The sequence below is a fragment of the Littorina saxatilis genome, linkage group LG10 (assembly GCF_037325665.1).
Source record: "Littorina saxatilis isolate snail1 linkage group LG10, US_GU_Lsax_2.0, whole genome shotgun sequence".
NCBI lineage: Eukaryota > Metazoa > Mollusca > Gastropoda > Littorinimorpha > Littorinidae > Littorina > Littorina saxatilis.
In genome coordinates, this window is record NC_090254.1 from 34,679,815 (window position 1) to 34,693,924 (window position 14,110).

Below are 14,110 nucleotides of genomic sequence, written 5' to 3' on the forward strand. Positions count from 1 at the left end.
TGCAGTATGCAAAAACATGCAGTTTTGGGGGCGTTACAACTGTTGAACAAGGAGAACATTTCCAAGAAATACCCTGGATGCATGCTATAAGATTTTGTAAAGATGATTGTTTTCGTAAATTGTATATTTTTCTGTGTTTCTATTACTTTTGGGGTAAACTTACAGATTTAATAATCTTAGCCAATTGTTTTGTTAGGGCTGAAGGTCATGTTCCTCCACTTCTATTTCTGTTGGGGTGAATTTACAGATTTCATAATCTTAGCCAGTTGTTATGGTAGAAGTGCAAGTCACGTTGACAGCGCACAACAATGACGAAAATGTATTACAACACAGTCTAAGATACACAACAGCAACAATAATCACGAAAACAGCTCCAACAAATATTGAAAAGAACAACAACAAAAACAAACATTGCCCTTTAAAACGCTCGACTTTTGCGTGTGGATATAAAAACAATACAACTATGTAACAGTGTCAGTGTTCATAAAAAAGACACACACAAACTTGCTAGAACATCTGTCAGAAAACAATGTGTCTTACAGAGAATGATAGACACCCTTGTCTACACATATCGTATTTACACGCACTGATGCTCGGCTAGCATTACAAATGTCAATAATATTCACTGTTTCACCCACAATGTCACGATGTTTTCCACACCAACTCTGTGCAGGAAATATCACTAAACTCAACCTCGTTGTTCGTGCATATCTGTCTGTCAGAGGAATCTGAGACTGACCAAGTTTGCTTCCAACAGTCGACAAAGATCTCAAGATGTTCACAACTCCAAGACCAGAAGGTCACTGACCGTAATGTCACAAGGGACGTCTGACAAAACTCTCTTCAGTTTTCGACAGAAGTTGCTCGAAACATGTCGTACACATTTCAGCAGCAGGGGCGGATCCAGGGGGGGGGCTTTCGGGGTTTCCGGAAACACCCCCTAGCCTAAACAAAAAAAAATTATAAAAAATAAAGAATTAAAATTAAAACTTAAAAAAAAACTGATGGTTTATATTGCACCAGATTGCTCCATTTTTCTTATTTTTTATCAACATTTTTCGGGGGGGGGGGGGCATGCCCCCGGAACTCCCCTAGGAGCCGGCCTTTGACTTCAAAGTGACGGTGACCCCCCCCCCCCCCCCCCCCCAAGGAGGTTCGAACGCTTCGCACCCTCAACTAAGCGCTTCGAGTCGTCGAAATGTCCCTGACAGTAATTCTGACCCCCCGCCCCCCTTAAAAATTATGTGATCCGCCCCTGAGCAGTGCAATTCAGGTGCGGCACATGTATCCGCAATGTGTGTGATGCTAACGTCAGTCTCCTGTCTAGTCCACTTTGTCAAGCACAACGAACAGTATGACCAAAGTTACAACGTTCAAATAAATGTACACAGAGCGACCAAATTGCTGCTGAATATATATATATATATAACCGTCCACTGAAATCCAAACCTAATAGGTCAAACTGCGTCCATAAAGGTCTACCTTAATCATTTGCTCACAAGACCCGAGGTAAGTCAGATATATTCAAGCAAATACGTGTTCTATTCAAGTATGTTCACATCACTCTTTCACTTTCTACAGTTTCATTAGGGCCTCTAGAACTCCATGAAAATCAACGCTTGATGTAGGTGGTGAAATGATGATGTAATTTTTGTTTCTTCGTCATTTCCACCAGTCTAAAGTTGCTGTCCGCTGCTGAGAAAAGAAAACTGCGAGGTATATTCTCTGCTTGTGCTTCTGTAGCCCAACACACGTTACACTGCATAAAACCACTGGAGTCTTGCTTATTTAGTAGCAGCCATTGTCTCCACAGAGACAACCACAAACTGACTTTCGGGAGATAAGGGACATTCTTCCAGATAATATTTTTTTATGGACAGAAAGTATGTGACTGCTTTCAGTGCGTCCACTTGAGAAGATGGGTCTCTGTCATCCTCAAAATCGGTCACTGTGTACAGAAGAATGTTTTCACACAATCAAACACTTAGTACTAGCTCGGCCACCACAGAATAATTATTTCACCAGGGTTGGAGCAAATGATCACTTCTGATCACAACTAAAGGTATTGAAAGCTCTTCCTGCATGCTGGCTTAGTAGACGACGAAGACTCATCCTTCACAGTTCAGCACTCTGGTCAAGATACTCGCATTTTCCCCAGTTTTAAACACAACCAGACTCTATCTGAAGTGCATCATGCGAAAAATGGATCATCCATCAATCGCTCACCTTTTCTGAACTTGGACACTGTCTTCTAAGTATCAACCGTACGAGACCAGACTTCACAAAGACCTTTCTCAAAGACGTAGGTCGTGAACGGTTTTCAAAGCATTTACTATACCCTTATTTCACCACGCTGATCGTCTTTTGGAGTGTGTGCTTTGCTCGCTCACCAAACAACAAGGTTGTTTACTATACCCATATTTTGCCACGTTGGTCGTCTTTTGGAGTGTGTGCTTTGCTCGCACACCAAAACAACAAGGTTGTTTACTATACCCATATTTTGCCACGCTCATCGTCTTTGGGAGTTTATGCTCTGACTGCTCGCACACCAGACAACAAAGTTGTTAACTATACCCATATTTCGCCGCATTGGTCGTCTTTTGGAGTCTGTGTTCTGCAGTGCTCGCACACCCAACAACAAGGTTGTTAACTATACCCATATTTCGGCCCGCTGATCGTCTTTTGAAGTATGTGTTCTGAGTGTACAAGGTTTATCTCTCACGCGGAGATGAAGACTTTTGAAGCACGTTTGAAAATGGCGGATCATACACCGAAGAGAATTCCGGTGAAGTCCGATCCGTTCATGACTTTCACAAGGGCGCGAGAGGCGTTGTCTACGTACAAAGAGGCATACTGCTTGCTCTGGAACGAGAGAAATGGAGATCACAATATTTCAACACACCATAATCCATCATCCTGCTGATTCCAGCTATAAAAAAATCGTGCAGGCAATAAATAATCAAGGAAGATTATTATCTTGGTTCAAGGGAGATTATTATCTTGGTTCAAGGGATATTATTATCTTGGTTCAAGGGAGATTATTATCTTGGTTCAAGGGAGATTATTATCTTGGTTCAACTTCGTGGTCGGCTGGGCGTTAAGCAAAAAAAAAAAAAAAAATCTTGGTTCAAGGAAGATTATTATCTTGGTTCAAGGGAGATTATTATCTTGGTTCAAGGGAGATTATTATCTTGGATAAAAGGGAGATTATTATCTTGGTTCAAGGGAGCTTATTATCTTGGTCCAAAGGAGATTATTATCTTGGTTCAAGGGAGATTATTATCTTGGTTCTAGGGATCCCGGAGATTATTATCTTGGTTCAAAGGAGATTATTATCTTGGTTCAAGGGAGATTATTATCTTGGTTCAAGGGAGATTATTATCTTGGTTCCAGGGAGATTATTATCTTGGTTTCTTCTGCAGTTGCTTCCCTTGCTTTGCGTGTTTCGTTTTTTTCCAAGCGATGAACTTGAACTTAGCAAATGTGTAGTAGCGAGTAAAAGCTCCTTGTTGCTTATAAATCGAGTTACCTTTATAACAATTAACGAAACCATATTTCTTGACGCAAAACTGCAGTCTTCAAGCTTTCTTGGTGCCAGATTACAAAAAAAAAAATCTGTACGTATTTATTTGTTTATCAGCAGAGTTTATTCAGATTATATACACAGCACCGGCAAATACAAATTTACAAGATTATTTTGAAGGAAAGTGTCGGAAAAAGGGACTGACTTTCAGAAAATAAAACATCACAATGCGCAAAAAAGTCCGTGCGCATTAAAGGGCCGTAATCAGTAATCTTGTACGAGACTAAGAATGAGTTGAGAGTTACGTACCTTCATCTCAAGCATTCCGTTGAGGCTGACGGTGAAAACGCGACTGTTGCTTTCCAAGCCACTGATGTATTCTAACGACCTACAAAAGACCGTATGAAAATTAAAATATTACAAAAAACAAAAACGAAAACGAAACAAATAAGAAAACATTCTGAACAATTCAAAGAAAATTATATTGGAAGACTGATCGTTCACATACCAACTAGAAAATTAAGGTGACTAACCAATCATCAAGATTGATATTTTTTGTTGGATTTGTTTGTTTGTTTGTTTATTTTATAAACACATCTTGAGCATGTTCTGAAAAACACTGATACAGAGATATAAATGTACCTTCACTAAGACAGAGTGACAGAGTGACAGAGACAGAGACATATTTCCTGCAAACAAGATGCTTGGATGATCATGATGAAACAAGTTTCATGAAAAAATAATTCAAAAAATGACCATCAAGAACGCGGTAAAGCGGGGACAAAGACAACTTCATTTCGAGAGAGAGAGAGAGAGAGAGAGAGAGAGAGAGAGAGAGAGAGAGAGAGAGAGAGAGAGAGAGAGAGTGAGAGACAGAGACAGAGAGATAGACAGACAAAGAGACAGACAGAGAGAGAGACAGAGAGAGAGAGAAAGAGAGAGACAGAGAGAGAGAAAGAGAGAGAGAGACAGACAGACAGACAGAGAAAAAGACAGACAGAGCGAGAGGGAGACAGAGAGAGAGAGAAAGAGAGACAGACAGACAGAAAGACAGAGAAAGAGACAGAAAGAGAGAGAGAGAGAGACAGAGAAAGAGACAGACAGAGGCAGAGACAGAGAGAGACAGAGATACAGACAGAAAAAGATAGAGAGAGAGAGACAGAGAGAGAGAGAACGAGAGAGAGAGGCAGACACACACACAGACACACACACAGACACACACACACAGACACACACACAGACACACACACACAGACACACACACAGACACACACACAGACACACACACAGACACACACACAGACACACACACACAGACACACACACAGACACACACACAGACACACAAACAAACAAACAGAGACACGCCCATAAGGCGATAAAACAGCGAGTGCAGACACGCCAGACTGAAGGAACTCACATATTTTTCTCGCATAACGAATCGATGCAGATCTGGATTTTGACGTAGTCACGCTTGCGCAGACGCTTCCGCGCGCGCCCTCTCTTGCCCTTGTGACGAAGCTTGAGATGCAAATGAGCCGCGAACTGATACAGGCCGTCACGTGGTGCCAGGAATCTCCCCTCACGTGACTTGAACACCTGACCCCTTTGGAACGCTCCACTGCCAAACGGCTGCAAGGGAAAGATTAGGACGCGAGAATTATCATGACGCGAGAATTATCATGTCAGTGAGCGTGCCTGCTTCACACAAGCATGGACGTATACATCAAATCGGTAGAACTGGATAGGTTTTAAATCATCATTGACGTCAATTAACATTCTGCCCGCCCTCATTTTGGCTGGGAAAGGCCGCCGGAAAGGACTATAAAATCGTGGTGAAAGGACGTTATTTCGAGAAAAAAAAACGGCAAAAATATCGTTTTAATGAAACATTTGTCAACATAGATGGCAGAACAGGTCATCCGCAACGTTTCCAGGTAGTTCAAGTCAGGTAAATAAGGGTGGACCTAAACAGGCTCATCGTTCAAGGCCGGAAACATCGAAAGAAAAAAAAAACCACTACCACACACACACACACACACACACACACACACACACCGTGACACACACACACACACACACGCACACACACACACACACACACACACACACACACACAAACACATACACATACACACACACACACACAAAAGCCAGCTAAATTAAATTCAGGAACAGTGTCCCAAATTATTTTTCTCCGTCCGCAGTTCCTTGAACTTGAAATTGAAGTCCACGAAACTAATCAAAAGTCAAAATTATTGCTTTTCACTCCGATTTTGCCTCAGTTTCAACACAATGCCACGCTTCTTTCCGTCTTCAAAAATGGCTACCTTGTCACAATTTCCTTGAACTTGAGACATTAGTCTTGAACACTACCAAAAACTAAATTATAGAATGTCCCAAGGATGTTACCAGGTCTTCTTCTTCTTCTTCTTAGTTCATGGGCTGAAACTCCCACGTTCACTCATGTTTTTGCACGAGTGGCGTTTTACGTGTATGACCGTTTTGACCACGCCATTCAGGCAGCCATACGCCGCTTTCGGCGGATGTTAACATGTCTGATTTACCTGGTAAAATTTCTTCAGTTCCACAAACGTCTCAGGTTCCACGTTGACGTTTCTGCGCAGGCGCATGTTGAAGGCTGCGGTCACGCGGGGAACCAATAACATCTGGTCAACTTCCGGCGGAAGTGAGTAACTGCCATTCAGCAGTAACGTGCAAGCTTCACACTGAAGATTTTTTTTTAGAAAAATGTAACATTATACAAGTGGACAAAAACTTGACAAATCGAGTACAGAAAGACAAGGACAGGTATTGTAAAAATTGACTATTCACGTTTGAATTCAAAACATAAATGCAATTGTATGCGCATGATAAAAAGGCGGCAAAGATGAAGAATCGAGGACAGGCAGGCGGACAGTGGAAAACAGAGGACCTTAGAAAGTATTCGGAAGTAAAGTCAACTATTACGACCTGATCGTAGTTCCACCATAAAAGAATGATTTAAAGGCACAGTAAGCCTCCCGTAAACCATCACAGAGCTCCCCGAGCCGCTACATACAGTCCAAGCATACTTCCACCGAACGGGAACATCCTGGTTTTGTCGAGAGTGAGACATTTTCAAAGAATTTATTATCGTGGACTATCCGAACGAACTATCAGATGCCTCGTTTTGGTGCTAGACCTAACTTTTAAAATCTAAATAATAAACTGACAGCTTGTAACACAAACATTCTTAAATCATAAAATAATTCTTTTTTCATCAAGACAAGATCAGAACAATTCGAAGTTTTGAAAGTTTGAAAAAAGAAAAGCCCGGAAACGTACGTGTCACGCAAAACGTGTCTCTCGTTAGCAGACAACGGTTCTGCATAGCGCCAGTTCCCCTGAACAGTCAACCGCCACCGCTCTAGTTCGTGTGTCTCGCAGCCGTTTGTTGCGTTTTAGATTCAGAGGTACAGAATAACGTGCTATTGCAGATATACAGCGAGTCGAATTGAAATCACAAACTGGCGACTAAATTGCGAAAAAAAGGAAAGTGGATCACACGGGTTCACGATGGCTCAGGGGTAAGATAAACCACGCAAAACTAATTCTTTGAAAATTGCTCGCTCTTTACGCAGAGTTCTCGTGATTGTTTTAATTAAAAAACTCATTCATAAAAACTAGAGACTATGTTTCTGATCAAAACGAATGATTAATCTGCTGTATCATTCGCTTGTCGGAAAGCTCCGCCTACGCGCATCTCTCAAATATGACCTTCTCTTGTCTACTGGCTCGAAAGATTTATTCTACTCCCAAATTGCACTTCTTTGCACCTCTTATGACTCCTTCGTCCTTTAAAATCCCGTACCCATACCAAATACGAGCTGATTTGGTGAAATAAAGCACATTTCTACTTGCAAAACCCATCGAACAGCCATTTCCGGTGCTCGAAAGGGTGTTTGTACTGTGTGTAAAAGCCTGACAGTGTCAGTGATGGTTTACGGGAGGCTGACTGTGCCTTTAATATTTAAAACAAGATTCAATCTTTTTCGAAGGAAAAAAAGGACTGATTTGTAATACACAGTTTTCTTACCCTTTCTGTCAACAGTTGTTCCGCGCGCTTCTCGGCCATATCTGCACAGAAACGAAGAAAACACTGTTTTAAGGCATATTCCTCGGGGGGGGGGCGCGGCGCGGGGGGGGGGGGGGGCGGGGCGCGGGGGCGGGGCGCGGGGGGGGGGGCGCGGGGGGGGGGGGGGGGGGGGCGCGGGGGGGGGGGGCTGTCTCAAATCACAGTTATAAACATCGTTTTGTTGTTTGGAATCATGTCACCACGCACTAAATATACTTTAAAATCAATGTTTAAACGTTCGGTTTTTCAAATTCGAAATGCTGTGTTTTGGGTAATCTATAAGCATTCTGTAAAAAATATTCACATGATATACTTTTATCTATGTCTTCAAAGATATATTGTCCCGAGATGTAAATATTTCTCCTGGCCAGGTAGATTAAATTCAATTTTGATTGAACCGACGCCATTTTGCAAACAGAAACTAATAATCAAAGAGGCAAGCACAGAGCTTGTATACACACGCACGCCTATTGAAACATACTGAGATATCAATAAATTACATCAACAAAACATGTATGCTCTTCGTCTGGACCTCCGTCATGTCGTATCCCAATTCTTTATATTCATCTCACTCGTGCAAAGGTTCTCTTTCCCCCTTTCCCGTTTTTTCCCAATGCCCCCCCCCCCCCCTCCAAGATCAACATATGACCACTACCCTGTACTCCCCCCCCCCCCCCCCCGCCCCCTTCCTCAGATTAATCTCACTCGTGCAAGTGTACCCTTTCCCCTTCTTCCCAATGCCCCCCCCCCCCCCCGAAGATCCCCATACCACCACCACCCTGTACCCCCTCCCCCCGCCCCCTTCCTCAGATTAATCTCACTCGTGCAAGTGTCTCCACAAATGCACTTCCTCCCCCCCCCCCCCAGATCCACACACCGCCACCAACCCCCCGCTTTCCCCCCACCCCGTCCTAACTTCCAAAATCTCCTGGATACAGCGAACTCAATAGGTTTTAAATAGAACAAAAAACGTATCCTTCAACCTCAGAGAGTCTGAAAGAGGAAATAATTAGTCAATATTCTCTATCTACCACGCGTAATTCTACTCTGACTTGGAAACGTCGACATGCCGATCAAGAACGATATCGTAATCGTTGCTCATAAACAAGGCCACAGTTATAAATGTTATATATTTAGGGAAATATAATGCACGCAGTGAGACACACTATGATTATTAGCTCCGGTACAAAGTTACGACGGCAATATAACGATGTTGCAAAAAGATCTGGATATTACTGGGTTAATTTCTGAAGCAATTTCTAAATGAGCGTGATAGCACTTTTCAGAAAGATGGACACGTGAGATATGGAACTGCACCGGATTTTTTCTCTTTGAAAACCTAAACGGGCATCTTTTTTTATCATCCTTATCTCAGGTAATAAAACGAATATACATGCACCCGGTGAGCGAACAAAAACAACGCCCTGCATTGGTCATGAACTTTTGATACTGTCGAACCAACAAAACCGGGTACTAATAGACAGGTAATTGTTATCAAATGTGAATTTCAGTTATAGACCAAAAAAACCTCCTCGGGGGTCCTTTGGCTTTGGGGTAGTCGTAATGAGAATGTGGTCGTTATTGAGAGGTGGCCGTTATTGAGAGGTGGTCGTTATTGATGGATGGTCGTTATTGAGGGTGGTCGTTATTGCGAGGTGGTCGTTATTGAGAGGTATTCGTTATTGAGAGGTGATCGTTATTGAGAGGTGGTCGTTATTGCGAGGTGGTCGAGATAGAGAGGTGGTCGTTATTGAGAGATGGTCGTTATTGATGGATGGTCGTTATTGAGAGGTGGTCCTTATTGAGAGGTGGTCCTTATTGAGAGGTGGCCGTTATTGAGAGGTGGTCGTTATTGAGAGGTGGTCGTTATCGAGAGGTGGTCGTTATCGAGATGTGGTCGTTGTTGAGGGCTGGTCGTTATTGAGGGGTGGTCGTTATTAAGAGGTGGTCGCTAGAACATGTTTGAATGGGCAGCGTTTTATCGATTTCGCGAAATGGGCAAAATATAGTTGCCGATTCCGCTAATTTGGCAATTCCAGGAGTTGGGCACAACATTACATGCTTTTTTTTCTCTCCATTATTACCCTTTTAACGGCTGTTATTCCTGCAAATTAGTAACCCTCTTATTTGATTTGTAAAACCCTTTTCGTAAATCCCGAAATACTCCAGTTAAAGATTTACTGAAAACTCACAAGAGAATAAAACCACCGCACTAACAGAAACAGAGTGCAAAACAAAACCAGCACCACCACAACTGAACCGGTAACTGCCGCTGATTGGGTCTATGTCGACCAAAAGAGTGGGATTCCCTGTAGGTGGAGTTCCTGTAGGTGGTATATTCCCTGTATACAGGGAATACCCCAAGGTGTAGTTCCTGTAGCGTTTCGCTGATATCGCTGAAAGTCACGTGATGCTTAGTGACATCGGTAGAATTTGATGTTTGTCTATCTTTTTTTTTTAATACTTCTTAGAAATTCGAGTATTGTTTGCAAGTTTTATTGAAAAACTCCACCCTGAGGGATTTCCTGTATAAAGGAACTCCACTTACAGGGAATACCACTCTTTTTGTCGACATAGACCCCATCAGCGTAACTGCCCGAAACTCCACAATCAGAAGTTGATTCACAGACAGGGGTTCATCAAAGTCTCTGACCCCATCAAAACGCTCTTCCTACCAACACCCACATTCACTCGTAGCTTTCCCTTCAAGCTTCCACAAGGGGAAGGTTTTCAGGTGAAAACAACTCGAGATAGGAGAAGTGGGAGTCTTAGACATGGCGACGACATCAAACGACCACTTCCCGTTCCAAATCTCGCGGCGCGAGACCTGAGGCGATAGCGACCCCTAAAAAGAGCCCCCGCTTCACAAAACAAGCGAGAAGGAGACTTTATGGGGTGTTAAGTATGATCCCCGAGAGCCCTCAGTCTCTATCGCCTTGTCAGCCGTAAATCACCCGTAGAATTCATAAGAGACGGATTGTCCGGTTTGAACAGATTTTAAAGGGTGTATTACATGTAGTTAGTAGAAATTGAGAAGAGAAAAAAGCCGTGACGTTAAAGTTGTTATGTGTCTGTTTTTGTAAGTGCGTATGAGCTGTGAACGATAAACAGATTTTAAAGGGTGAATAATATACTAGCAATTGAGCCAAGTTGTTGTAAGTGCGTATAAGCTGGGTTTTTGTGTGTGTGTGGGGATAAGAAATGTATGACGGCTTACTAGTGCCAAAACCTGGGGTTACCCATTATCACGTGATAATTACTAATTAACGCTGTCAGTTACTGTTTTCACTCGTTAGTTACTCATTTTCACGGGATAATTACTAATTTTTAGTTTTGGCACTAGCAATCCGTCAGGAAGTGAGCCAAAACTAAAAATTAGTAATTAACAGGTGAAAGTTAGTAATAATTCCGGGAAAATTAGTAATTTTCCCGGGAAAATTAGTAATAAACACGTGAAAATGGTAATTATCAAGGGAAAATTACTAATTTTCCCTTGATAATTACAATTATGAGGTTTTGGCACTAGTAAGCCGTCATAGAAATGCCCACCGCAGCGGATTCCGCTTTAGTGACAACACGTGAAAACAACAGATTAAAAATAGTCATCAGTCTTGCCAATCTCCCAATTCATTACTTTAAACATTAACCTTTGATAAGAGATTTGAACTCTTTCAGTAAATCCTCCTTGGTCATTTCGGCGCCAGGTGGTCCGGTAGGTCCAGGAGGACCACGTGCTCCGGGCGGTCCTCGCGGACCATGCTGAAAACAGAACAAAATGGTCAAGCCTTAGCATATGTGCTTTCATGTTACAGAGCCACAGAACTTGAGATGATGTCTGTGCACAGGGGAACCCCCTTTTAAGACCCCAAAATTTAAAACTCCTTCCTTTTTAAGACCTTGTTTTCTCAGACTTTGTGTTGTTAACCTCTGTAAAATTACCCCCATTTTAAGACTCACTCCTGTTTAAGACCTGATTTTCTCAGATTCTTGGAGGTCTTTAAAGGGGGGTTCCACTGTATAAGAAAGTATAACAAAAGTATAAAAAAAATGTGTAAAGTGGTGGCCGAGCTTCCACACGGCCGTGAACAATTAGGGCATCCTTCTGAAGAAATCTGTGGTGGTTGACGTGACATGTGTCAATGACAATTCTTTTATTTATTGACAATGACCATGACAATTCTTTATTTTACGAGGGGAACAGGATAAGCATAGGTATGCGAGAGAGAGAGAGAGAGAGAGAGAGAGAGAGAGAGAGAGAGAGAGAGAGAGAGAGAGAGACAGAAAGAGAGAGAGACAGACAGAGAGACAGAGAGACAAAGAGAAAGAGAGAGAAAGAGAGAGAGAGAGAGAAAGAGAGACAGAGACAGAGACAGACAGAAAAACAGACAGACAGACAGAGACGGAGGGGAGAGAGAAAGAGAAAACAAGAAAGAGAGAGGGTATAGAAATAGGAGCTGTCCTGCCCAAAAAAAAAAAAAAAAAAAAATCTACGTCGCTTTTGTCAAAAACTCACCAGCATAGCTTTCTTGTTTCTCCTTTTCTTCTTTCTCTTTGGCTGTCTGTTCTGGAACCGGTCCCAGCTGTATTTGGGGTCGATGGATTTTCTTCTTGGCCATGTCTGGAAGTACATGAACACATGCAAATGTACTCTAGCCTCTGATCTAAAGGTATCTACCTTCTCATGAAACATCACGTCAGCCATCGCAGATCTGTCCTGGGCCGAGGTGCACGACAAAGTTACCAACCGGGTGGGTACCAGCCGAGGTGTTGGATTGGTTCACATTGAGATTTGTTGTGATTTCAACCAATCAATTTTTTCTCACCCGTGTGGGTGGCACCCAATTTTGCTTCGTGCACCTCAACCCAGGGGTCAACATGGGATCACAGCGTCCTTCAACTTTAAAACATACCATTATTTGACGGCCTGGCTACTTTCTGTGTAGATATGGAATGCCTTTGCTGAATTCATTTCTTAATATTAATGACACCAGTGTCCACATGAGAAATTAATTCAGAAAACACAGATAGACACAGACACAGACCGACCGACCGACCAACCGACCAACAGACAGACAGACACACAGACAAAGACAGACAGACACAGAGACACACACAGAGACAGAGACAGAGACAGAGACAGACACAGACACAGACACACACACACACACACACACACACACACACACACACACACACACACACACACACACACACGGTGGCACATACCCATGCAAACACGTACGCACAAACGGACACAAGCACGCACACACCACGTACCACAAACTGCTTTACAACTGTAAACAAGCACACCCTTACAATTCACACTTCACAGTGCGGTGTTTTCATTCAAAGAGCGCTTCTTGTGTGTGACTGCTTTCCTTGGAACAAAACGAATCGCATGCTTTCATTCTCAGTCTGTTAGACGCCTTTCCGTTTCTTCTCCCCCCTCACCCCCTTTTTTTTTTTAAAACTTCTTTCACAAATCGAAAGACCTCCAATGTCGAAGCCATGGAAATGGCGGAACAAGACCTATGACGTAAAATTCTCCACTTCCTGTTGATGTATTTATCCAACTTCCGGCGCCTTGAAAGTGTGTAAAATACCGGAGCGGAAACAAGGAAAGGTTTTCTCTTTGGTTACCCTCCTGGTGTGTGACTTTTAAGTTACGTTACACTTTCTAAAATCAGTCCCAGTTGGCCCACCCATGGTTACCAGTCAGGGAAATATGTTAGCGTTGGCTGGGAGAGAAGAGGCTGAAAACTGCCAAAGGCATGAATTGGGAAGATTTTGTCACTGTTTTGAACGGACTTGAAATGTTTAATTTTCCCTATTAGAGTACTTTGCTGCACTGAGGTGTGTGTGTGTGTGTGTGTGTGTGTGTGTGTGTGTGTGTGTGTGTGTGTGTGTGTGTGCGTGCGTGTGTGAGAGTGTGTGAGAGTTTGTTTTCCTCGAAGAAGGCAGTTTACAATGCTTATCCACAGCCCGGCATAAAGCGTACAACTCCCTTTTATTTAATTAACACGCCGTAGGTTTTGTCATTGTTTACATTTATGAATCCAAATAAAAGTGTTCCCCCTTATCAGACAGACTTAAAGATAGAAAAACAACGGTAGTGTACTCTTTTTCCACCCAAGACCAGAATCGAACCTTAAAACATTGCAAGTCGAATAAGAACCCGGGAAGGGAAAATCAACGACAGAGGCTACACCAAGCAAATGACTTGTGTACAGCGTGACTTTTTCACTCGCGAAACACTTTTCCAGTCCGTGAACCCCACGCCTGTTGGATTTGAACCCTGCTAATGCCACGGCACAGTAGTGGGTGCACGGGGAGAAAGAGGGTACATGGGGGGGTTGTAGGTGGAACCACTTAACCAAAGGGCAGCAGCCTATTAGTTCGGCTGGAGAGCAGAAGGCTGCCCTCAAAGAACAACCTTTTCTTGAGAGTTGAACTCTTTCTTTCATACCACA

General features: G+C 42.8%; 1 protein-coding gene across 1 annotated transcript; it reads right to left on the minus strand.

Moving 5' to 3' along the window:
- Nucleotides 1-1,171: 1,171 nt before the first annotated feature.
- On the minus strand, nt 1,172-13,346 carry LOC138979067 (adipolin-like). The gene is made up of 9 exons (XM_070351879.1): nt 13,343-13,346; nt 12,918-12,934; nt 12,154-12,258; nt 11,288-11,399; nt 7,602-7,642; nt 6,091-6,252; nt 4,944-5,155; nt 3,833-3,911; nt 1,172-2,862 (listed from the first exon to the last, which is right to left on the minus strand). Exons 1-9 carry the CDS (start codon nt 13,344-13,346, stop codon nt 2,764-2,766), a joined length of 831 nt encoding a protein of 276 aa, XP_070207980.1. The 3' UTR covers nt 1,172-2,763.
- Nucleotides 13,347-14,110: the final 764 nt, after the last annotated feature.